Source organism: Gouania willdenowi, chromosome 1 (genome assembly GCF_900634775.1).
Source record: "Gouania willdenowi chromosome 1, fGouWil2.1, whole genome shotgun sequence".
NCBI lineage: Eukaryota > Metazoa > Chordata > Actinopteri > Blenniiformes > Gobiesocidae > Gouania > Gouania willdenowi.
In genome coordinates this window covers 21174419-21199335 of record NC_041044.1, presented here as the reverse complement: position 1 = coordinate 21199335, position 24917 = coordinate 21174419, and the positions used below count along the sequence as shown (strand labels likewise).

The window sequence follows — 24917 nt, the reverse complement described above, 5'->3', positions numbered from 1 at the left end:
ATTCTCTATTCTGTAATAAAAGTGTCTCCTTTGTTTTAAACAGATCCATTCATTCTGTTTCTTTACCCGTTTTATCATGTGTAGGGTTATGTGATTCTGCTAGTTCACAGAGCAGACATACGCAACTGGTTGCCTGGGGGCCACATGTGGAAGGAGTACATAGCCCGACATAATACACAAAATAACTCCCAAAACAAATAGACAGCACAATGCAAAGAGGACACAAAAACACACAAAAGATTCCAAATACACACAAAAAGACAACAAAGACAGACACAATTCAACCACTTAAACAAACAAAATGACTACAAAAACACAAAAAACAACAACACATTACAGATTAGCTCCAAAGACACACAAACTGTCAACAAAATTGCACAAAATGACAGCAAAATACAGAAATCAATAACAATAATGCAGAAAGTGACAAAAAAATACACAGAATATCAAGAACACACACAAAAATAATAATAATAACAAAAGCACACAAAATGACTAAAAACTGACAAAACAGCAAAACCAGACAAAGACAAAAACAATGAATAAAAAATGACAAAATCCTTTTCCCCTACTGTATATTATTAATGCTCAGATCGGTCATTATTCTAGATGCTGACGTGAATGTGGATCATGTGGCCCTCGGATCAGATACAAACACATGACTGTGGCCCCCACAGTAATAGAGTGCCCATCCCTGTCATAGAGTACACCGTGTGCTGGACAGGATGACCTTTGCACTTTGTTTTGTGCAGAACCCCCACACTACAATAGATGGCGTCATAGCCAACTCTCACTCTGTTAGATTTACTGACATTGGGTTAATCTGGTAATTCGAAGGTCTTATCCTGAAATAATAAAAAAACGAACAAGGAAACACAATATTCCAAAATTGAATACAATAAGATGTAGAAATATAAAGGCATTTTCTCCAAAATCTTAATTAATGTGTGAAGTCTGAAGCTCAATGTGTGGATTGTCCGGCACTTCTGTCATGGCCCTGAACGCCTCAAAGCTGTTGTCATTAGAGACGTCGCTGCTTCAGCACACGGTACAAAGCTGATGGTGTGTTTTATTTCATCCTGACTGTATTTTATCATCTGTTGAAGGGTAAGAAAACCTTCTATCATCTCTGCTTCCACACACTACTCTCATATTCTTTGTCTCCATTATAACACACACACGAACACAATGACTACCTGTTGTCTGAACAGGGCTAACTGTTTCCGTCGGGTTTTTAAACCTCAGTTATTGTCATAGACAGGTTAATAAACACAGGCTTATTCATTAGGTATTTAATTCATTGAATTTATAGACAAAGTGTGTCTGAACTGTTAAATAGTGTCATAAAAAGTCCACGTCTAGCTGCTGAAAGTTGTTATTAGCATCTAAGCTAGCTACAGTACATGCAGCCATTGTTTTGGCTGCTGGAGTTTGTAAGATCTTTATCTGACCTTGTATTATTCCCTTTAACTCTGAACCGTAGTATGAAATTATGACATTTAAATCCTTGGAGGTTGTTAAAAGTTGAATTGTTAAATATGATAAAACAGTGCACCATCGCAATAAACACTCAATCCAAAAACTGACACATGGACATTAATTTGATCTTCAGATGGATTGCTTTTGCTAGAAGAAATAAGTATTTCATGACATCCTTTTTGACAAGGAATGCATCGGCTGAATTGTTTATTGGCCGCTATTCATACGGAGACGTATCAATAGTCAATGCATACGTAGCGCCTCATTGGCCAGTTTAGGTGACGTGATAGGTGCACCACGTGACTGAAAGTTCCGTCAGTTTTATGTTAGCTCATATTTATTTTTAGCTACCCCGCTAACCCTTTTATTTTAACCCTAACCCTATCCTTAACCCTGGAAATACCCTAAAATCTTTATTTTTTTCATATATGTATTTTCAAAGGTGGAATTTGCTGTGCTAAATATGATCAAATGACAAAATATATGTCAAAAGTGGGATTTGAACCCACGGCAGCGGAAGGAAGGATTCTTGAGTCAGTCGCCTTCGACCACTCGGCACATTACGCTTATGTAGAAAAAGGCCAGAAAATATACTTTTCCGTATCAATAGTCCCCGTGGCTATTGATACGTTTCCATATCAATAGACACTTTGATTGTTTATCGGAAGTGTCTATTGATACGGAAACGTATCAATAGCTCTCAGGAGTTGGGACTATGGGTCTGTTTACCGGACCTTTTCTACATAAGCGTAATGTGCCTGTGTTTTCACTGTGTCATGATGACTGAGTGGTCTAAGGCGATTGACTCAAGGATTCTTCTTTCTGCTGCCGTGGGTTTGAATACCACTTTTGATATATATGCTGTATATATATATATATTTTTTTTTCATTTTAACATATTTAACACGGCAAATTCCACCTTTAAAAATACATATACAAAAAAAATAAACATTTTGGGGTATTTCCTGGATAGGGTTAGAGTTAATATAAAAGGGTTAGCGGGATAGCTAAAATAAAACTGACGGTCACGTGGTGCACCTATCTCATCACCTAAACTGGCCAATGAGGGGCGCTGCATAGGCATAGACTGGCAGTCTTTTCATGTGTTTCCGTATCAATAGCCACGGCCTTGTTTATTTCATTAAGGTTTTTACCTTTTAACCCTAGAACACTATCACTAAAATTAGTAACACCATCACTAACGCCGGGGGATTTTTACCCGTTATATTACACCCATCAAAAGTAATTATCATAAAAATATATCAAAATATGACATTACATGACAAATTACAGTTGTGTTTTTTTTTATTTTCAACTATGCCATGCCTAACAAAATGAAAAAAAAAAAAAAAAAACCTACCACCATGGGTGGACTTTAAAAAATATTAAACAAAATTACTGAAAAATGAGAAATGTAAGAACTATAAATTCTTAGAACAAAAAAATAAATAAAACTTGGTCTTTGGTTCACCCATTTCTGGGGCATTTGAGGCTTCATTGGTGAAGGCATAATCTTCTTGATACACACACAGCTACAGGAAAGTGGAACAAAAAAAGGCAGTTTTCGATTGGGTAAAAATGATCACCTGACTAAAGCATTTTTATCACCATATGAATTTGTTTGGTGATATTTATTTACAACTACTGGACATTTCAGGACCACTTATACTTAGTTATTTTTTTAGATGCAGTCAGTACATAAAGTGTAGTAAGAGAAGATGCTGAAGCTACCCCAGAACCCAAGACACTCTGACAAACTCAGCACGTGAAAATAATGTAAATACATTTATTCGTGTGAAAATCACACGCAGATAGTGTTCTAGTGTTAAAATAAGATAAAAATTTCATATTAGCAACCTCTGCTAATTCTGCTTTCACTTTATTTATACTCCCTTTATTCACACTTTTGATAACACGTGTTTCTTTGTGGTGGCTGATCTGTTGTTGTCTGCCTGTGCCGTAGAAAATGTTGGGGTGCGTCTGGCATTATGTCTACACGTCCTTCCTGAGATACTGGTTGAAGTGGTTCATCAGACAAGTAACGGGAACTTGTGAGCTGCAGAGGATCTGTGATGGATACCAGGCAGGGGCAGCCAGAGCCACAAGAACAGGTCTACTCACTGATCTCAAATTATTCTGTGTCACAAGCGTTCACCCACATGTCTTTAACGTTTTTTGTATCTTTTTACAGAGTATTCGCTGAGGTCATCTAAAAACAAGGTAAGATGTGGTTTACATGTTAGTTTAATTTTGTTAAATGAAAGAGCGTTGAGGCAGTGATTCTAGATGAGTGTTTGCTGCTTGTAAGAAAAAAGCATGTTTTAATCATAGCAGTGTTCATTTTGAAAGCAAATTACATTTAATTATACTAAGTTAAATCAAAATTAATTTTTCAGATCAATTAGAGCTTGGCAATAAAAAAAAAAAAAAACATCACTCAATAAAAATTTCCCACAAATTGTCGATATAAAATGCCACACAAGCACTTCTTCACAACCTGCTGCACAATAATATCAACATGTGTTAATTTTAGCTTATCTCTCATGTGGGACAGCATGTGTGAGTGAGTTCTAAAGCGTGGTTAGTTCGATGGTTCAGAAAGTAGCCACTCTTAGAACACATGTGTCAAACTCATGGCTCGGGGACCAAATTTGGCCCTTTAGAGTATGGATCAACCGATATGGGTTTTTTAGGGTCGATACCGATTTTTTTTTTTCCGTCAGCCTTTGCTGATTTTCTTGAGCCGATATTTGGAACTGATACTACTTTCTCTCCCTCAATTTACATCATAAAAATTATACAATGATGATAACGATTTATCGGTTTATTACTACTTTAAATCATCAAATTCGACCCACTCGAGAAAGTACAAATGGTAGAAAAAAACATGAAACATTTTGTAAATGATATCTCAGCCCCTCCAAATACACAAAAAATCTATTAAAATATCCACAATATTTGCAGAGCTCAGCTTTCCAGTTGTTATATCACATGACTGGAGTCGTAGATTATGATGATGATGGCTGCGCGCGTCCTCTGACTTTTACCGTACCTCATATTGTTTTTATGATAACTGTGTCTGTTTGGCTTGAATCTTTGATGTGTAATTGAATATTTTTGGGAGGGGCAAGTGCAATTTTGTTGTATCCCGTGCAATGACAATAAATGGATTCTATTTTTAATCTCAAATTTTTTGAAAGAACTCTCAATTTTTCCAAAATCGGGCAAATTTTCATCAAATTATTCCACGAAATTTCCCCAAATTCCTAAAATCAGGGACATTTAAGTGAAGATCCTGCAGGAACTGATATATTTAACATACTTTATCATTTATATATTATTTGTATGTGGAAGTGCAAATCAGGGCACATTAATGTTGAATCTGCACCTAACATATGGGGCCCACTTAAGCTCAAACTGGTCCATATTTGGCCCCTAAACTAAAATTAGTTTGATATGCCTGTCTTAGAACTATTAATTATAAAATAAGTTTTAAATGATGCTATAGTGTTATACATGGCGTATGATATTTCGTTAATGGTGTTCCAACACGTATATGAACCAACATTTACTGATTACTCAGCAAATTCTTTTGTCATCTTCAGTATCGGCGACTGTTAAGAGTCTAATCAGTCACGACTGCTTTGGTCAATCATCAGTCACAACATGTGGTTGTCGCTAAATCAGTAGTTTTTATCCCTTGTCTTTGTTTCTATTTGAAAGGTTTTAAGAGCAGCGCTGGAAACAAAGAAAGCAGATTTATGGCCACGTGTGGATCTTATAATGAAAGAGAAGAACATCAAACCGCAGAAAGATCCCCAGTAAGATCACTTTGTCCTAAAATACACTTTATTTAAAGAGTTTGTTACATTAGATGCAAATGTTCTATTCTTCTTTGTTGATTAGGTTCAAGGAGAGACTTCACATATGTTTGCTCCAGATCACTGGATACAGCAGCTTATTTGTGTCAGTAGAAAACTTGAGGAAGGAGGTGTTTGACTCAGACAACCCTGAGCATGAGGCCATGCTGATGAAGGTATGGATTACGCTCATATAATCCACACAACACTCACACAGTTTGTGTCAAACAAATGGCCCATATTATCATGTATAAATACAGTGACATGGCCACAGGTTTTACATTTTTACACCAGAGATTCATTATGTGTCAGCATGAAAAAGCTGTTGAAAAATGTGGGACAAGAACTTGAATGTCTTTTTTTGTTATTGTTTTAAGTTCAAAATTAATGTTGAACCACATTCTGAGTCGTGAACTTTTGATCCTTCCAGCTGTGGCACTTGTTGATGCCAACAGTGAATCTGGAGTCCAGAGTTACCAAACAATGGGGAGACATCGGTTTCCAAGGAGACGATCCTAAGACTGACTTCAGAGGAATGGGTGTGCTGGGTCTGTCCAACCTAGTGTGAGTATTGAGGAAATGACTGTGTGACATCATGTGATGGTGAAACCATTACAGTGACATCTTCTAAATGATCAAAACAAAGAGAAATATTTTTATAATAATAATTATAGACTGAGCTGTTACTGTGGAATCTGCTGTAAATAAAATAATAATGTAATTACAGAGTAAGTAAACCCTAAAGATTTGGCAGACAAATAAAAAAAAAAAAAGCCTTGATTATGGGCGGAGCTTCTAGAGCAGCTAGGACAAGCCCAGTTTATACAATAAAATCTCCAAAGAACACTCTATGCCAGGGGTGTCAAACTCATTTTAGTTCAGGGGTCAAATATAAACAGTTTGAGCTTAAGGGGGTGAGACATTTCAACAATAATTTCCCCAAGTTTGCACTTTGACATATAAATAATGCATAAAGTATGTAAGGCGCCAAAAATATCCAAGTAATAAGCAACAGATATCAGTCCCTGCAGGATTTTTTCTTTAAATGTAATTGATTTTGTGACTCATTTTTATTTAAATTTGGGAAATTATGATCAATTTGAGATTTAAAATGACTGCAGTCATGTGATAAAAGCATAGAAAAATTGCGATCTTTTAAATATTGTGGAGTTTCATTGAATTAGTGTATTTAGAAGGGCTGAGATATCTACTACTGAATTATTAGGTCATATACACAATAATTCATGATTTTTCTGTATTTATTTTGCTTTTTTCTTTAATTGGATGGTCTAAAGGGCCGGATTTGGCCCCTGGGCCTTGTGTTTGACACATGCGCTCTATGCTATGCAAACTAGCTACTTACTACTCAGGATATCTCTCTATTCACAATTGCATGTCTAACCTACTCGCCACAGATTGCTGAGTCATCAAGTGATAGTTTTTATAGAAGGGGCGGGGCTAACAGTGACGTGAGAAGCCACCAAAACGTCACAAACCACCATTCATTCTCAGCTAATAGCAACATGTGATTGTAATAAGTGGGTTTCAACCAATAGAGGGAAGTCAATCTTTCATTTTTTACAATAAAATACACCAAATTTAAATACTTTGACTAAAAGGTCAAGATTTAGACGTGAATCATTCAATACATACAATATGTATTCAGCGGAAAAAAAGGTTTTGGGTTTAGTCGCTCTATAAATAATTGAATTAGATTTTTGTCTTCCATCTAAATACAACACAATAGTTGTTCCATGTATACTGAGGCCACATAATGTACATACTGATACTCCCTCCTCAGCATATATTTTACTGTTTACCTTTCTATTATTGAGGAAATGTTATCAAACTTATTTATTTCAATGGTCAGTCTTACCCATAGCGTTCATGTTACTCTAAAGTGCAATAATAACTTACAGCATATCTTTATTTCTCTTTGTAGTTTTTTCAGTGAAAACTACACAATGGAGGCTCGACAGGTTCTGTCTCACGCAAACCATCCCAAACTCGGGTAAGAGACCCCAGTCCCCTCCTCTGTGTGCATGTGTGTGCGTGAGCATTGTGTTGATCTTCCTGTAAACGTCCCCCTTTCCTCAGGTACTCGTACGCCATAGTCGGCATCAACTTAACGGAGATGGTTTACAGCCTCCTGAGGAGCGATGCTTTGAAACCACACTTCTACAACACGGTCCAGGGTTCCCCAGAGCTCCAACACTTCCAGCAGCTCTACTGTGAGTTACAGCTTTACTCTAATGGGGTGTCTGTCATTTATATGGGACTGAAACGTGTCTGTCTGTCCTTTAGGTTATCTGGCCTATGAATTTGATAAATTCTGGGTGGCCGAGGAACCCGAAAGCATCATGCAGTTCAATCAGTACAGAGAGAAATTTCATAACATTGTGAGGACTCACCTGCAGGACCCCGACGTGTCTTTGAAACTCAGCGTCAGCGCAGCAAACTAATCCTACACTATATCTGAACTCTGAAAGCACAAAGCAGGCTAAAGCTGTTCGAATCCTCACATTTACCAAAAACAAACCACATCTATCACCAGTTCTTAGTCTGGGAATTCATCAGTGATGCGTGCTTGTGTTTTTTTAACAGAATATACATTAAGAATCCAATACCTCCAAAGTGACAATTGAACCAGGGTAAAGTTATTATCACAGATGTGTCTTTTGTGATGAGATTACCAGAAAATGAAGAATAAGCCCTAATTGAACTCTCGTGTTCATGTGTGTACGGCCAGTGTGAGCGCTCACAAGTCCTGATCACAGGATTCCCACGTGCCGATGCTTCATTGTGGTGATGATGTCATCTTAGTTTAACACATTCCCACTGATGCTGATAATCCAATGTGTTTGTAAAATGCAGGGTAGGTTTTCTCCAACATTCCTGGTTTTAATTACACAGTACTTACTCTGAGGAATGTATATAGTCGCTCTCACATCTCAGTGGAAGAGAATAAATTGGTTTTTAAAATGTGTTTTTTTTTTCTCTCTCTCTTTCTCTCTCCATTTGCTCTTGTAAAGTAAACGTGTGAACAGCAGAGTCTGTAAAACAAGTCAAATATATATATTTTAGGATATTTTCACAGTGCAGTCTCAGTTTGCCACTTCGGTCCTCTTTTTTACGACCATCATGGCTCTCTTGACTTGTTCGAAAGTGACAAACATCACAACGTTCCACGATCCCAACCTCAAAAATGATGGCACAAATCTGCAAAATGGAGATGACATGCAGATCAGTTAGAAAACCTGGTCACTACTAACAGCCATTCAGTACATGTTGGATCTTTATATAGTAATGTTTAAATTCAAGTGTAGATGAGTTGACGGTTACCCTTTGTAGAAAGCTGTTGGCCCCTCTTTGGTCAACATGATCCAGGAACAGTTGATGGCACTTTTATATTGACCCGGGGGAGAGTTCATGTATCTGGTTTTCACCACATCTACCGGGGAGGCAATCACCGTGGTAGCGAAGCCGGCCCCAAACGCAGATACAAAGTGACAAGGCAGGTTGTCTGAGGAGAGGAAGTGTTTTGTTACTCAGTAGTTTCTGTACCTGTGGACGTAAATATCCTCTATTGTTATCAGTCATTGTTAAACTCCTCCTACACTGTCTGTCTGATTTTGACAAATAAGCTATGAAAAAATTAAGAAAGTTCCCAAGTCTTATGCTTCTAAGGATGTAACGATTCACTCAACTCCCGATTCGATTCATGATACTGGGTTCACGATATGATTCTCTCACGATATATTTTACAAAATGGGACTGTAAACAAATTACTGAAAAATATTCCTTTATTTTTTTTGGGAAAAATACTGTACTATTTTCCTTTTATTTTTCATTGAAAAAGAAGAATCCCTTGATAAACTATTCAAAACAATGCAATTTAACTAAAAATAAAATAAATAAAGGAATAACACAAATGAAGAAGAAGCATATTAATTTAAATTCTGGTTCTATAGTAAACAATGCAAAACTGCATGATAGTTCTTATTCTTTTTAGAAGTGCAACTGAAAATGTATTTTGTGCCTTAACAATTGAACTTTAAAAAAAACAGTCATTGTACTGTATTTACATCAGATATTTGTTTGGACCAGCAGAGGGCACTGGTAACCCAGCGGTCAGTTGGCATGCAGATATTCTTGCAGTGAAGAAGAGATGCTATGCTAGCAGACAGAGCTAATAGAAAAACCTGACTTTTACAGATATTCTTTCAATGCTAAAGGGGTAAGGAATCATTTATGAACATGTTTAAGAGTAGAAGGCGGCCAGTAAGGTAGTAGTAGCAGATTCCGCCCGCCGCCAACACTTCTGGAAAGAGGATAAATATATGTTTAAAAAAAGTACTGTGATTCAAATTTCAGTGTATCGATGTGAACCGTGATACCTATGAATCGATTTTCAACTGCCTTACGATTAATCGCTACACCCCTAGTAACTTCTAAACTTTTTGACTTATTACATTTTTTTCTTTCCCATTCATTTCTATTGAAAATTTCATCCCCAGCCATTCTTAAACCAATGTGGACCTTTCAACCTTTAACATGTTCAGCTACTACCTTCAACCCATTTTTCAAGCCTTTTCAATTTATTTTTTCAACTTTTTCAACCCATTTCAACTGTATTGCTAATGTTATTAGCCATTGCTACATTATTGCCATTGCTAGGCAAATGCTATGTTATTGTTATTGCTAAACCAATGTTAATGCTAGGTCATTGCTAGTGCTAATGTTAGGCTAATGCTAGTTAATGCTAATGCTAAGCTAATGCAGTGCGACATGGGCCAGCACCTGCATCCTCACTTGCATTTTCTCCAGGAAATGCAAATATTCTAGTTGAGATAGATATTACAGTAGCTCAGTTTAGATGAACATGTTCTGCTGTTATCAGCTGTGGAGGAGTGGAACATGTGTAGGGGGTGTGTGTCGATTCCTGCCCAATCAGCTGCCTCGCTGAGATATCAGTGTGTTTGCACTACAGATTACACACACACACACGTGCATCAGCACATTCTTACCTGACATGAGCTTGTGTCTGAGGATGGCCTCTTTGATCAGGTCGTACGTCACCAGCTCTGTGCAGTTGACCAGTGCGTTTCTGGTGATGTTGGGCAGTGTTCCTGGATCAAACACAGTAGAACAAGTCCAACGCTTCAGTGGATATGATCAGTGTACAGGTCTCTGCTCAGGCTTTGTCCAGACTGAGGGAATCTTTAGAAGCACCTTTCCAGAGTCCACGTAAACCCTCATTCTGGAAGATGTGTTTGTAGGCCTGCATGGTGCCGTTGTACCGTCGGGCAACGCTGTTCAAGTTCATCTGGGCCTGGAATCGAACCTTGACCACATCTGTGGGTTGTGCAAAGGACACCGCCATGGCACCAGTGGTGCAGCCTGCAAGGATGCGTATCAGCACACTGGCGTCTAGATTAGGGCAGATGGAGAAAAATACACATTATTAAATTGGAATCTGCCTGGAGCCAACTGGGGGTCACATGCAGCCCTCAGTCTGGTTTTGTGTGGCCCCCACTAGGGGTAAAAGTTGTTCATCTCTGGTTTGGAGTTTCTGAGAGATCTCGTGGAAAATTTATAATTGAATGTTTTGGGATTAAAAATAATCAATATCAAGCGTGTATGTTCTGCATGAAGCTTCCACTAGCAACTCATATTCTTTAGTTATAAATCTTTATGAGGATTTTTCACATCTAAACTGCATCAGCATCTAATCATATCTACGCATAGAGGCGAGTAAAGCATCCCACAATCCTCAGCAACTGTGTGAATATTTGAAACACTCACTGTCTTTTCCTCCGGTGTAGAAGCTTTTCACATTGTCGTAGAGTCCGATCCTGACTGAGGCAAAGCACAGCTGTCTCTGCAGGCCGGCCACCAGCCCGTTGTACAGAGACCTGGGCCCCTCGGTGCGGACCATGGTGCTGATGGTCCCAAACACTCCTCTGTAGCGGATTCCATCCACAGCCGTCTTCTCTCCCTGAATCTGGACTCACACACGGTATACTCAGATAAATCAGCTTCACAGAAACCTAATGGGAAAGCCTCACATCTGATGGTGCTTCAGGGTTTGGATGTGTCATTGATTTGGTTTCAGATACATTTATAATCCAGAACAAATACCTGCAGTCTGACTTTGGCTGTGTCCAAAGGAAATGTGACCAAATCAGCAAAGCAAGCAGCTGCTCCTGCACTCGCCATCTTCACCCCGAGTGGAGGAGGAACCTCTGAAGGTTTAAGTCCCACCATCTTTCCTTCCACTGAGGAGACGAGTCACTAAAAACAGGAACAAATCAGTGTGACTCCACTCTCGTTCACCAGTCAATGTACGGACGACACACACATTACACACACATCACACACACACTCACATTTAAGAGTTCCTCTTAAGGAAGGATGTGATTGGTCAGGTATTAATCCATCAAAGGCCTCATTCCACTGGAAAGAAGAAGCATCTTTAGCTCTGTATTTATATATTTCCAGCCTGGCCTTTTATGACATGCAACAGAGAGGCGTTACTGTGTACCTCAGGACGATCGGGTCAAATCAAAGTCCACCGACTCCCAGGAAGTCAATGTTCAATTCAACACAGAGAAAAACAGTGATAGTGCTCTGCCCCCCACCCCCCGACTCTCACTAAATTCTCCTTTCAAACACTTCTCATCCTTCCAAAAACTATTCCTGAAATATTTTCTTTAGTGTTTTTTTTTAATTTTTTTCTGTAACTTTACCAACATTTTTCTACTTGCATGTACAGTAACTTAGATCTGATTGGATTAATCCAGTGGTTCCCAAACAGGGGTATGTGTACCCCTAGCAGGAGCACGTTGCAGGGGGTACTTGGAAAAATTTAAAAAAATAAATTTAAAATTAATTGGGAAATGTTTCTCGTTCCCTTTTTAGGGTTTTTTTTTTTTTTTTTTTTTTTTTTTTTTTTTTAACAAATTCACCACAAACTAACAGTACTATCATTTTATAAAAATACTATATTTCCTTGTCCCGGTAATTTATTTTTATGCTGTAGAGGCCATTTCATCACACTTCTGACAATAAGAGAAAATAATTAGCTCTATTTTACAAATCGGACTGTATTTACTTACTAGTGAAGTAATCACATAAACGTTGCATGGTATTTAAATAAATTCCACTTTTGGATTTGTAGATGAAACCTTAGGATACCATTGTTGAAGACACAGTTAGGGGCTTAGGAGAGGATACTTATGTAAGGCAGAGGGGGTACACATGACCAAAAAGATTGAATCCATCTGCTCTGCAACATTCAGAGAGATGTTACACTGAGCTATGATTTCAATGAAACTTTCATTTTAAAAACATTGAAACATCCATTTCCTCGATGTGGATCTCTTTTCCATGAAAAAGCTTTATATTGTTGAGCAGGGGCTGTTGTGACATCAGTCAGTGACTGAAGTTCACCATGAGGCAGATAAGAACTTTGCATCACACCATGTTTGTCCGCTCAGCAGTTTGGCAGCCACGCTGCCTGTTTCATACCCACTAAAAGCAGCTCACACAAACACTATAGAAATGATGGGAAAAGAGAATTGTTTTCCCTTTAACCCACATTTATTTGTTTATTTATTTTAAAAGTCAGGCCTGAGGTAAATCTTTTTGCTGATCCTGATTCAGATTTGTGCTAGATTATCAATAAATGATTAACTTTACTTTTGGACACGATTCAGAATGATTCAACAACTAAAACTAGTCATTGTTTCATTTCCAGTGAGCTGGAATAAGAGCTTTTGATCATTTATCCTATTTTTTTTCATACATGACTAAATTACTGCTCAAAGAGATATTACTTTGTAAGAAAACACACAGGAAGTGTTAATTGGAGCTGGTGTTTTACTCATTAATAAAAAGCTTTTCATAATACTAAATCTTCCTTAATATTTGCTCGCACACATTTGACTCCCAATTCAGTAAATGCCTTAATTTAATCAGTTTCAACATGTTTTATGTAAGTGAACGCCCTCAGGTCAATAATACATATAGTGCACATAAATCATATGCCAACTGTCAAATATCAGCTGATGGAAATTTGAGCTTGTTTTTTATTTTTGAAAAATTCCGCTATAAAGATTTATCATGTTTTTTTTTTTTTTCCTTGATTAAGTTTATTCTGCTCTCACAATTTTCATTTTCAGGGCATTTTTGTGTGTGACATTACTGCCTACTGTGACCAGCCACTTTATTTAAATATATCACTTTATAACAAGCGTAAACATGGGCACCTGGCCACATGTTGCCCTTGAACTCATTTTGTACGACTTCCAAAGTAAATGCTCATAATCAATCAGAAAAAAAATATTTTTAAAAAAACAAAATAAAACTAAAATCACAAAAATGTAGCAAAATCTACAGAAATTAGGCTGAATGCTATTGTAGATGTACAGTATGTATATATTCCTCATTTCTGTGTTTCTCATGTTTGCGGGTGCAGATTACATGTTTGCATTCTTGTTCAGTTTGCTTTCCCTTGTACTTTACAACCCGTCTGTAAACTGTGCTATAGTTACCTCCACTCTATACCTTGTCTATTTTTTTTTTTTTTTTTTTTGTAAATCGCTGAATGGCCAAGCTGTGTTTGTGTTATAAGTTTGTATTATCTTCAAGTTGTCCTTTTACTTTTTTTTTTTTTTTTTACTTAAAGCGACTGTTGTTGAAGATCCAATCGAACATATACAGTATCTGTATATGTTTCAAAACTCAATAAAAAAAGTTGTGAAAAAAAAACAAATTACAGAAATACTTAAAAGATGACGCAAAACCTGTCACAAATACAATACAAAACATCAATAAAAATACGTAATGATGCCAAAAATAGACAAAACGACGACAAAAACAGACAAAGCCCTTTGTTCATTCTTGTATTCTCGCTCTCACATTGGTTGTTATTCTATTATTATCATTTTATTTATTATGTACTATTATTCTAAATGCTGACATGAGTGTTGATAATGTGGCCCTCAGATCAGACAATCACTAGAGTTTCATCTACATGCAATTTTATTTTAAATAATACTGTCAATAAAAAAAAAAATCTAAAAGAAAACTATGAAAGCAGCAAGAAAGCAACATTAATTAATCAAATTTTACACACACATACAGATAAATAAATGCATGAATATTACATATGTGTCCATAGCAGACTCAAACCACTCCATTTCCTGCCTATATATATATATATATATATATATCTGTGTTTAATAAAGGACTTCTTACACACTTATACTAATCAGAGTCAAAGGTTATATCCATGTGTCATACAAAAAAAAAAAACATTCACAAAACCTCCGCCCACACACAATGACCGGAACACAAATGCTGAGAGAGAGAAATGTGTTACCTGCATGGCCTGAGCTTCACACTGTTATGGACGGTGCTTAAATCCTGAAACACTCCTTGATAGGTTGATACTGAAAGCAAATTGTATGCGTTACATGTGATGAATAAAAGCATAACTTAATGAACACAACTGCCCCTAAAGATTGGCTTTTACAATCTTCATTACTCGTTAATAAATTTGCGCATATTTTGACCGAACAAACTTCTTTCCTTAACTTCAGATCAAGTCCAACTGAAGACTCTACGCGCCAAGTTTCACGCTGATTGGACAAAACCCCAAGGAGGAGTTCGAAAAAGTAGGTTTTGGAGTTTTCGCGATTTTGCGCCAACAACACTGTGGGTGGAAATGGGCGTGGCCTAGCTCAGCTGATTCAGTGCTATTCAGGGAATCTGTGGACATGCGACTTTTGAATGTGCGACATACGTTGCGAGAGTTATAGGCCAAAACGCGCTGACCTTGGTTATAGCACCACCTGCTGGCGGACATATGTGAGTTCTGAACTCCATCAAGGTATTGATACCCTGAAACCACACACCAAATTTGGTTATCTTATCTTAACCAGTTTCTGAGAAAAGCTGTCCCCTTTAACTCGGACAGATGGACCGAGCTCAAACCTATATCCCTCTTCCTCTTTGTGACGGGGATAATAAATCTATTCAGGAGGCACTAAATACTGTTTCATTCCATTTGTTTACAAAGTTAGATTCTTTAAAATGTGTGTTATCACTCATCATTATGCTCTTTAGTTGTTTTTAATAGTATTCTGAGCAAAATGTTGTAGTCGGTACTTGGATTCAGAAATAAGAGAAAGGGGGTACTTGAACCAAAAAGGTTTGATGAGTAGATGGGAAAGGGAAGTGATCCTCCACTAGATGGCAGTAACACCCTGTGACGTTGGTAGGATAAATTCAGACAAGAGTGTTGAATCAGTCATACAGTCATGTTTATTAACTAGTGAAGTGATACATGATGCATCAACACCCAGAGTCAAAACAACTGGACCTCTGAAATCAAACGCTTAAAAACAACTAAAAAGGCAATGCAAAAATGCACAAAACTAAAAGGTAAAAAAATTTAAAAAACAAAAAAAAAAAACTGAAGTTGGAGTGCTGACAACATGACATAAAAAAGAGAGGCAAGCTCTACTACATTAGTGAGTCCCGTTATGTTGTAAACACAAAGTGCAGGTTTCCAACAGCGTTTTTAGTGTAATCCTCATTTCTTTGCACGCACACATCATCCTGAAGCACGTGTAAGTGATTGTGTCATTGTTTGTATTTACAGTTCATTCTAAACAAGAGCAGGGATTTACAGGAGTTGCTTCATCAGGTGAATGTTCAGTCACAGTTAGGAGTGCCAGTGGTAGAATATGAGCTTTAAAGTGAGCCACTGTGCTAAAGTGAACACTGGAACACATAAAACAGACAAGAAGCCTGTGTCGTTGGATTCCCACGACTTTGTTTTGTTAATTTCCTGTTTTTGTTCCGAGATGAATAAATTATTCAGCAGCAAATGGACACTGTACAGCAAGAAATCATCAGTTTGATCAGATACGTCAAGTGGGCGTACGCACTGCACAGAAAGACAACAGCGGTTTGAATCAGTCCTATATATAACCTACTTATCCTAGATATTACAATGTAACCACACATGGATATTGCCCTATAAAGTACAGCTACCACATGTACTCACTGAGGATCTATTCTCAGTTAAGAAGAGAAAAGTATTTTCTCTCAAGTATAGATTGACAAGAGAAATGTTGGTCACATTCGTTAAACTTGCACTCACGCACACACTGTACATTTAACTCTTAAAAAACAAAACAACAACACGCACTGTCATGGTTTATCTTCAGGAATAATGTGAGTCTTTCTGTGAATCCTTGTAGAGTTTTTCAACCAGACAGAGAAATCTCATAGTCACTTGTGGACAGTAGGGGGCGCCCCACTTTACGCACGTTCTTTGCGTTAGTAATGCGAGCTGCCACGTCCACTGACCTTTCAAAGTATCGCACTAAAGCATGTTCAGTGAGGACCGAGGCCAGGAACTGCTCAAAGGTAATGGCCCAGTCTTTGTCCACGCTGGTGCCGTGAGGCAGCTGCCCCCCGCGCCCACGGCCGCTCCTCTCTCCGTTGCTGCGCACCAGCACCGTGTCGTCTGCAATGTCCTCACACTGCAGCTTCTCATCCAGCTCATGGGAGCCCGCGCTGAGCACCGAGTAGGACGACATGGACGTGTCGTCCTTGGTTTCATCGTCAGAGATGAGCATGGCGGAGGACGCGGGCGTGTCTTTGGGAGACGAGTCCTCCAACTTGATGTCTTGCATGGGCGGCAGCTGCTCGCTCTCTTCATCACCCTGCTCCAAATGTGGGGGGTTAGAAAAGTCTCCCAGATCCTGAGCGTCCGGCGAGGCAGTGGGATCAGAGTTGCCGTCTTCAGGTTTGTGCTCCTGGCTGCGTTCTTCCCTGGAACAGGAGGAAAACAGCTTCCCCACCTCTCCCATCTCCAGCAGCAGACTGGCCACTGTGGCCGTGGCGTGATAGAGCTCCTGTTCAGCCACATCCTCGCTAAACATGCTGTACAGAGTCTTACACAGCTCAATAAACTGGCTCTGAGGAGGATAAGGTTGACATGAAGTCAGTGATTGTTGGGAGTCGTGTGTGCGCACAGCAGATATTAGCGTACCTGATTCAGCTTGGGTAAGTCCTTTGTGTTTTCCTGTGTAGACTTTGTGTCCTGGTTCCACAGTTTCAGGTAGTGGCGATACTCTGGAGCATTCAGCTTCTTCACTGGAAAACATAGAAAAAAAGCACATCTTAAAGCACTAAAAACACAAACAATGACTGTATATTTCCTCCAAAATAATAAAGGTAGAGGGCCAGTGAAAACCAAAGCAGAGAAGATGTAGACTCAATACATTTTGCTCTCATCTGATATAGTCAGATGTTATGGTTCAGAGCCGATAGTTCTGCTGGTAGTAGGGGATTGGGAGGGGGAGGGTGAGGACAAAGAGTCACATCTGGAAACATCCAGGTAAAATTGGACACATCCATGAGCGTGTTAGGGCAGGCCATTCTGTGATAATGAATTGTTTTCCTTACAGACTAGCATTCTTTACAGTAGCCTTAAAGTCTCTGGTCACAGTAAATCCAATATTGTGGGATCAGTGATGACTGGCAGCCTTCCCAAAATGGCTGCCAACGTAATACAGACTTCACGATAGATCAGATAGCCGCCAGCTCCAATTAGCAGCATCCCTGCTACCATGCATCCAATCATGTACAGTATATATCCTCGGCGTCCTAAACGGAAAATAAAGACAGACAAACGACCTTCCAGGAATCCCAGGAATCCATCGTGTAACCGGCTGGAAATGTTCCATCAGAGCACGTATTCTCACCTCAGCCTGGTTTTTTCATTGAAAAAATGTGATAAATAGCAATAAATGACCAGCTGACCAATTCCATAGTTTCGGTTTTGGATGAATACAGAGAGAGTCTCCTAACAGCAGTAGACAAAACAAGCAGGAAGCAAGAGCAGATAGAGCGGGAGAAGAAAAATGTGACTGCCTTCGTCAAAAAGAAGAAGAGAGTAACTAAGTTACTAAGTACTAAGTACATAGGGGTCTATTCTCCCATCTGGACTTAAGTGTATTTTTACGCGCCTGCAGTTACGCGCTTCTCTCCTACGTGTATGTGTGAATGAAGGCAGGCTGAAGGAAAGGAGGCGGTGATGTCATTTTTTGGGCTGTCTAGAAATCACGGCCCATGGAGTTTTCCCAACGCTTGTTCATGTCATTGAAATGCGTGAAAATAATAAAGTTCACTTTTAATTTGAAATGCCTTCATTTATAAACAATGTAACAGGTTGATTTGATCAGATCATTGATCAGATTACTGCAGTGTGACTGAGTCACAGATATGAGGAAATAACCCGTCCTGCTTTAATACAGAGGGATGTTTGCAGTCAAACAGAACTATTGGCTTCCATAATACGCAGTTTTAAATATAAATTGTTTAAAGTGACCCGAGCTGAGCCTCGTTAAAACATTGTGTGGGAACCGTTTCTGGTTCATCCTCATCTGCATATGACAGCTTGTTTCACTGTGTAGTGCAGCGACTGACTTAAGTACAGGGAGAGGATAGCACACAGCCAGAAACAGCGCTGTTGTGTGGCTTTTTGGACTAACGCACGTGGGAGAATAACTAACTAAGTATCATACCAATAGTTTGGCTTAATATCTAACCAACAGCAACAATAGAATGACCAAATAAATAAATAAAGATAAACAATAAGGTTATCAATTTATAAACCCTTTTAAAACTAGTTTATGACCGTTATAGTCTTCAGTAAAGGCAGCTTACCTTTTTCAGTTTTGAATGTAACTCTGACAAATCCGTCGTCCTTCTCACTTTTGTACTTTGGGTCGTGACCTGAGAAGAGATCAGAATTTTACAATCATTTCAAACTTTACATAAGAAAGCCTTGTCGCTAGACGTTAGACAAACACTTTTAGTAGCAATAATGGAATCACAAAAACAGTTCTATTACACAGACTCACAGCAACACATAATTCTATGTACTTTTCAAAAACCCAGGAAAGCATTTAAGTGACTTACGAAAAGATCTGATAAAACACAATCTATTGTGCAGCATTTCAAAGGACCTGACTGTAAAAACATGATCCCTAAAGTATGTTTTTATCACTGTAGTCATCAGATATGTCACGCCTGCTGTTTCACTTCAAACACATCCAACTGTATGACATGTAAACAATTAAACGTAACCGAACACGAACCCAAACAACAAGATAAGAAACACACGAGGGAACCGGCATAAGAGCAGCAACATTTGTGTTTATGTACATCAGTAGATTAGGACCAGGATATGGGAAACCCATTGAGCATAAACCAGTGAAATCAACCATAGTTAAGCTCTAATAGTCACCTTTGGAGAAGGTCTACACCAGTGCTTCTCAAACTTTTTTTTGGCCCAAATACCCTTTTTCTCTTACTTTTGAATTCAAGTACACCTTTTGCTCAGAATTCTGTGAAAAAACAACTATAGAGCATAATGATGGAATAAATGAGTGATAACACATATTTTAAAGAATCTAATTCTATAAATAAGTGAATTAAACAGTATTTAGTGTCTCCTCGATAGATTTATTTCTGTAGTTTTTATCATTTACAGTCATTTCCTTCTTGACTGATCCTTCTGTTCATGTTCTAATAAGATCATTTCTGTCACCATTTTGTGTATTTTGTTGTTTTTTTTTCTTTATTATTCAGTCAATTTTTGTCTTAGTTTGGTTGTTTTTCAAGTCGTTTTGTATGTTCTCTGTTATGTATGTGTATTTTGTAGTGATCTCATGTATTCTTCTAGTGTGTCTGTTGTCGTTTTGTGTGTTGCTGCTAATAGTATGTATTTTTCTCTCTTGATGTGTGTGTTTTTGGTGTAATTTTGTGCATTTTGTTGTTGTTTGTCTGTTCTTTTTATTATTCAGTATGTTCTTCTCTTAGTTTGTGTTTTTTTTGTTGTCGTTTTGTGAATTGATGGTAATGTTTAGTATGATTAACACAAATGAAACATTATAAAACCCCATATTTTTAATGCTTTCATTTGTTCATTTTCCCTTCTCTCTCTCAAGTAGCCCCTGTGGTGCCATCGCGTATACGTACCCCCATTTGAGAACCACTGGCCAACACGATTCTCAATTATGGTTTACTAGTGCTCGCCTACACTTTACTAGTGAAGCAAAAACTATCACTAGAACTACTAGTAATCCTTATAAGCTAATAAGGGGGCAGGGAAAAGCAAGTTCAGGCTTGCCATTGGGAAGTAATATTTCAAAAAATATTACAACAAATCAGGATGCTGGATTTGGTTAAAATCCCTCCTACTACATTTGCATCGCTTCTACTAGTACAACTAGTGATCCTGTTTGTTTACATTTGTTTACCCTTTGAGTAGGCTATATGTGTGCCATAGAGCATGTTAATATTTTTTTTTTATTCGCACTATGCTGAAATGCTAAGGGAAGAGTTCATTATTTTTTTAATTGTAATATAATATGTAGTTTTCTGATTTCTTAATCAGAAAATTTAAGCTACTGTGAAGTTGCTGTTGCACTTTTGCTTAAACCTGGTTAAAGCTTGAAATTGTTGAATGACAGAGAATCATTTACTTTACATTTTGAGACAGTGCTGTATATATAATTCATATGATTATAACATTACATTAACAATAATGTACTATATCCATTTTATAAACAGATCTTTTGGTTTGGGATATTTGTCGAGTTAGGTGGTCCAGGATTTTTCTTTTATTGGTTAAATGGTCCTTGGTGTGAAAAAGTTTGAGAAAAACACTGCAGTAGACTGTTTTTAGTGAGTGTCACCATGCATTGCAAACCCCACAATATTGCAGTGCAGCAATGTGTACATAACTGCCTTTTATGTACAGGCCGCTCTATACATAAAAAATTAACTGGGCTTTTTCCGTCGTTATCCCAAAATCCCAAAGTCAGTTTAACGGTCCAATCAATAAACCGTGTCAGGGTTTACAGATGGCTGTCACGTCCAACAAACCAGGGGCAAAAATAGAAGTTAAACTCGGAAAAAGACAATAAATATATAACCAGTGAATGCAGCTCAAAGATAAAAGATAATTCAACTCTGCACACTTTGACCAGGTTGAAAAAACAACAACACAAAACTGATGAACGAACCTGTGTCTCTGCAAACAATAGTGTTTCACGTGACGGCTGCACATATTTGCTGCAGCATGTCAAATGACACGCAATAGATTTTTCAAAGTTCATCCACTATGGACACAGATACTGATGGAGAAACCATGACTCAAACCAGTAGGACAACATTCCCTGTTTGGATGTTGGTGCCAATAAAAGCAGGAGGATTCTTACTGAGTGATGTTTCAGGTGTGATGTCCTCAAAGAAATACTGTGTGGCTTCAAAGGCTGAGTCGGGCTCTTCTGGCTCACGAGTGAATTCTGGGAACAAAAGTTAAAGATGGAGTATTGTAGAAGTGTGGCCGTTGTTTTGTGTTTTGATGAACATCTGGAGAATGTATCCCTGTGATGGGCTGCTGCAGACCATGGAGCTGCTTAGATATAACACCAAAGCAGTAGAATAGATAAATGAAAGAATGGATGAGTCCAGAAATGATGAATTCTTATTAACTTTTGAAACTTAAATGTATTAGTTGTTCACTTACACGTTGTTAAGGTGTCTAAGAACCTTTTTATTCTAAACAAAACAATTTTTTGTTAAAAAGTAATGCCATGAGAATACTGTACTGCTCTCTTATTTTGCTATATCTTTGTTATTATGTAGAAATCTGGGGAAATACGTACATAACCAATTTAAAACCATAATTTTTATTACAGAAAAGAACAGTTAGAATTATTTACGAGGCTGGTTACAGAGAGCACACAAGCAGTCTGTTTATTAACTCAGGTTTGTTAAAACTTGGAGATTGAGCTGCAGATACTCACAGTTATGTTAAGAGCTAAAAATGGAGAATTACCAGAACATTTAGGAAACATGTTTGTTTTTAGTTCAGAGAATGGGAACCATTACAAGGACATTTACTTTCAAACATCAATTTGCACGAACAACCTTAAAGCAGATGTGCATTTCTGTTGTTGGGGTCAAAATGTGGAATTCATTCCATAGTGATATAAAGAGCTGTTTGAATATATTTCAGCTTAGAGGGGACATATCATGCTAAATCCACTTTTTTAGCCCTTAAATGCATTTTGTTGTATATTTAGAGTGTTTAGAAGTACAGAAAAGTTCAAATTAGTCTCTTCAGGTGCTCCGTTGATATCTTTATATTCTGTTTTGGTCATATTTTTCAATCTGTTTCGATTTTTCTATTCTCTATTACGTTTTTTGAACTATTACATCACAGTATTTGCAGCAGAACTGCCAAATCAGGACATCGACTCCAGGCCCAACACTTCGAGCAATCCGCCATTTTTATTTCTTGCTTTTATTTTGTAGTCCAAGCTCAAGGATGCCGAAGTTACGAGAGGATAAGTCAAAATGTTCGGTTGTTGGATGTAGTAACCCACACGCTTCATTACACCGTCTCCCAGCATCAGAACCTTTTCAAAGTGCCTGGTTGAGTTTTATTTTTTATGGAAATGTACCCACATCTGTGGGTAAGATCATTTTTGTGTGCGCGAAGCACTTCAAGGGTGACTGCTTCTACAACCTCCGCCAGTATAAAGAAGGATTTAAAAGCATGACATGTCTCCTTTAAGAGACTCCTAATACAATATGAACATGGTGTTTAGTGTTATGTGTTTTCCTATTTTGGTACTGAGAGCAGGCTATAAGTTCTTCTTGATTTGTTAATGTATGGACATGGAATGTAACGAGGTTGAATATTCCTTGTGAAAAAATAGTCATCTGTACCATGACAGAGAGAAAATAAATAAAAATCAAATTAAATTTGTATACATGGAGTTCATTCTCTGTAGCAGCTTCTTCTATTCACCTCATTATTCCCCCAGTGTGCCTCACTCCCAAGGAAATTCCATCTCCTGGCCCCTCCAGGCCTCACTCCCTCCCTCATTCCAAAAACAGCCTGAAACGTATCTGCTCTTACATTGAGTGGGAGAACCTGAACAGAGCCTTCCTTTCACATGTACTAGTTTTAAACAAGTGCCTCTTTGTTTGTCCTATTCCCCTAAGTACTAGTTATAGTGCCACTGTCAGTATAGTATATAGTAGTTACACTATTATTACTCACCTTTAATTTAGTTGGAATTTATTTTAAGATGAGTACCAATAATAAAATTATGAAAGATAAATTATCTTTAGAGGAAAGACCTTGAGGAAGTTCTTTCTTTTTACCTTTCTATGATACATTGGAAACAGATTTAAATCCAAGTTAAAGGCACTCTTTTTCTCTACTGCATACGACTGAGAGGGAACTTTTTAATCATAATATTGTTGATGTAATTTTTTCTGCTGATTTCAATGTTCTTATCTTTCTGTTGCACCTTTTGATCATGTAAAGCACATTATGTAGCCTTGAGTATGAAATGCGCTATACAAACACATTTGCCTTGCTTTTGAGCAATAACTGGTGTAGTCCTCTAATCATGAGTTTCTAATTGTGCACCTGAGCACTCACCAGGTAAGACGTGCACTTTGTAGAACATCTTCAGCTTTTCAGTGAGGTCCCCGTGACACAGAACCCCTGAAACACAAACACAAGCCTCACACATCAGGCACCAAAAGGCCACATGGTCCCTCTATTTCAATCGCAGGCTCAATTTAAACATAAGCACACCAGCATATGTCACAGTCCACTTACCGAAACCATTGATGAACTCTCGAAAGTTTATGAGGGCGTCGCCGTTTTGATCGAGGAGGCGGAAAAAGCGCACGGCCAGAGATTCGGAGTGAGCACCGTTGGCCCAGGGGAAGAGCAGGGAGAACAAGTCTTTGAACTGCTCCACATCGATGCGGTACTGCTCCAGGTATGGCAGACTGGGGTCATGGCGCTCTGTGGGGTTGCTGCTGCCGCCCCAGTAACAGCTGGTCAAGTGCTCTGCCTGAAAAAACAGGAGAGAGGCGTGTAAGATGTAAAAACCAGATCAGAAAATCATCAAAGCAGAGAGAGAAACCAGAATACAAAGGACATCCTAATCTCCCCATTTCTCACCCAGTTACCTGTAGAAAAAATGCTAAGAAGGGCCTTGACTACTGCACTTTACTTTATATCATATATAGCCTAGGTTCCCAAAGTGGGGTACGGAAATTGTCATGGGGGTACATCAATAGAAATAAAAATTGGAAACTAGAATATAAATCGATTAGCAGTCAGGAGCCTCCATGCATTGCCACAAATTACACATTAGCTGATGTAAGATTACCCAAGGTTACTGGGTTACACATTATTATTATTATTATTATTATTATTATTATTATTATTATTATTATTATATAGGGTTCCTCAACAGGATAGATAAAATTCAGAGACAAATTTCACTGTAGGGCTACATTGTGTGTGACATTACATCAGTGGTTCCCAACCTTTTTAGGTCGTGACCCCATTTTAATATCACACGTTTTTGGCCTTTTTTTTTTTTCTTTGTCAAATTTTGATCTTTGTTGTTGGCAGTATTAGTGCAAAAAGTGACAAGATGCGCCAGC

The 24917-nt window shown here is 38.1% G+C and overlaps 3 protein-coding genes across 3 annotated transcripts in view; 1 reads left to right on the top strand and 2 right to left on the bottom strand.

Annotated features, from left to right (window-relative positions):
* Positions 1-877: 877 nt before the first annotated feature.
* elmod2 (ELMO/CED-12 domain containing 2) lies at positions 878-8325 on the top strand. The gene is made up of 9 exons (XM_028449181.1): positions 878-1107; positions 3443-3590; positions 3671-3699; positions 5203-5300; positions 5386-5515; positions 5770-5903; positions 7282-7350; positions 7437-7570; positions 7644-8325. The coding sequence occupies exons 2-9, from the start codon at positions 3446-3448 to the stop codon at positions 7799-7801; spliced, it is 897 nt and encodes a 298-aa protein (XP_028304982.1). The 5' UTR covers positions 878-1107; positions 3443-3445; the 3' UTR covers positions 7802-8325.
* LOC114464695 (mitochondrial uncoupling protein 3-like) lies at positions 8294-11888 on the bottom strand. The gene is made up of 7 exons (XM_028449168.1): positions 11729-11888; positions 11481-11633; positions 11145-11343; positions 10572-10769; positions 10367-10468; positions 8682-8862; positions 8294-8558 (listed from the first exon to the last, which is right to left on the bottom strand). Exons 2-7 carry the CDS (start codon positions 11604-11606, stop codon positions 8444-8446), a joined length of 921 nt encoding a protein of 306 aa, XP_028304969.1. The 5' UTR covers positions 11607-11633; positions 11729-11888; the 3' UTR covers positions 8294-8443.
* A 3762-nt stretch (positions 11889-15650) lies between these two features.
* Positions 15651-24917, bottom strand: part of tbc1d9 (TBC1 domain family, member 9 (with GRAM domain)) — a 36858-nt gene continuing 27591 nt past the window's right edge. The window contains exons 16-21 of the mRNA XM_028443485.1: positions 24076-24316; positions 23893-23958; positions 21650-21736; positions 19089-19157; positions 17410-17513; positions 15651-17335 (exon numbers count right to left, since the gene is read on the bottom strand). Of these exons, the coding sequence (XP_028299286.1) occupies positions 16619-17335; positions 17410-17513; positions 19089-19157; positions 21650-21736; positions 23893-23958; positions 24076-24316 (1284 nt within the window). The 3' untranslated portion in view covers positions 15651-16618. The remainder of the gene's footprint in view (positions 17336-17409; positions 17514-19088; positions 19158-21649; positions 21737-23892; positions 23959-24075; positions 24317-24917) is intronic.

Coding starts and splice junctions, on each gene's coding strand:
- elmod2 (XM_028449181.1), top strand. CDS start 3,446: ATGTTGGGGTGCGTCTGGCATTATGTCTACACGTCCTTCCTGAGATAC. Junction 5,301..5,385: donor AAACCGCAGAAAGATCCCCA/GTAAGATCACTT, acceptor TTTGTTGATTAG/GTTCAAGGAGAGACTTCACA. Junction 7,571..7,643: donor ACACTTCCAGCAGCTCTACT/GTGAGTTACAGC, acceptor TCTGTCCTTTAG/GTTATCTGGCCTATGAATTT.
- LOC114464695 (XM_028449168.1), bottom strand. CDS start 11,606: ATGGTGGGACTTAAACCTTCAGAGGTTCCTCCTCCACTCGGGGTGAAG. Junction 10,469..10,571: donor TTTACGTGGACTCTGGAAAG/GTGCTTCTAAAG, acceptor TGTTTGATCCAG/GAACACTGCCCAACATCACC. Junction 8,559..8,681: donor CCAACAGCTTTCTACAAAGG/GTAACCGTCAAC, acceptor TCCATTTTGCAG/ATTTGTGCCATCATTTTTGA.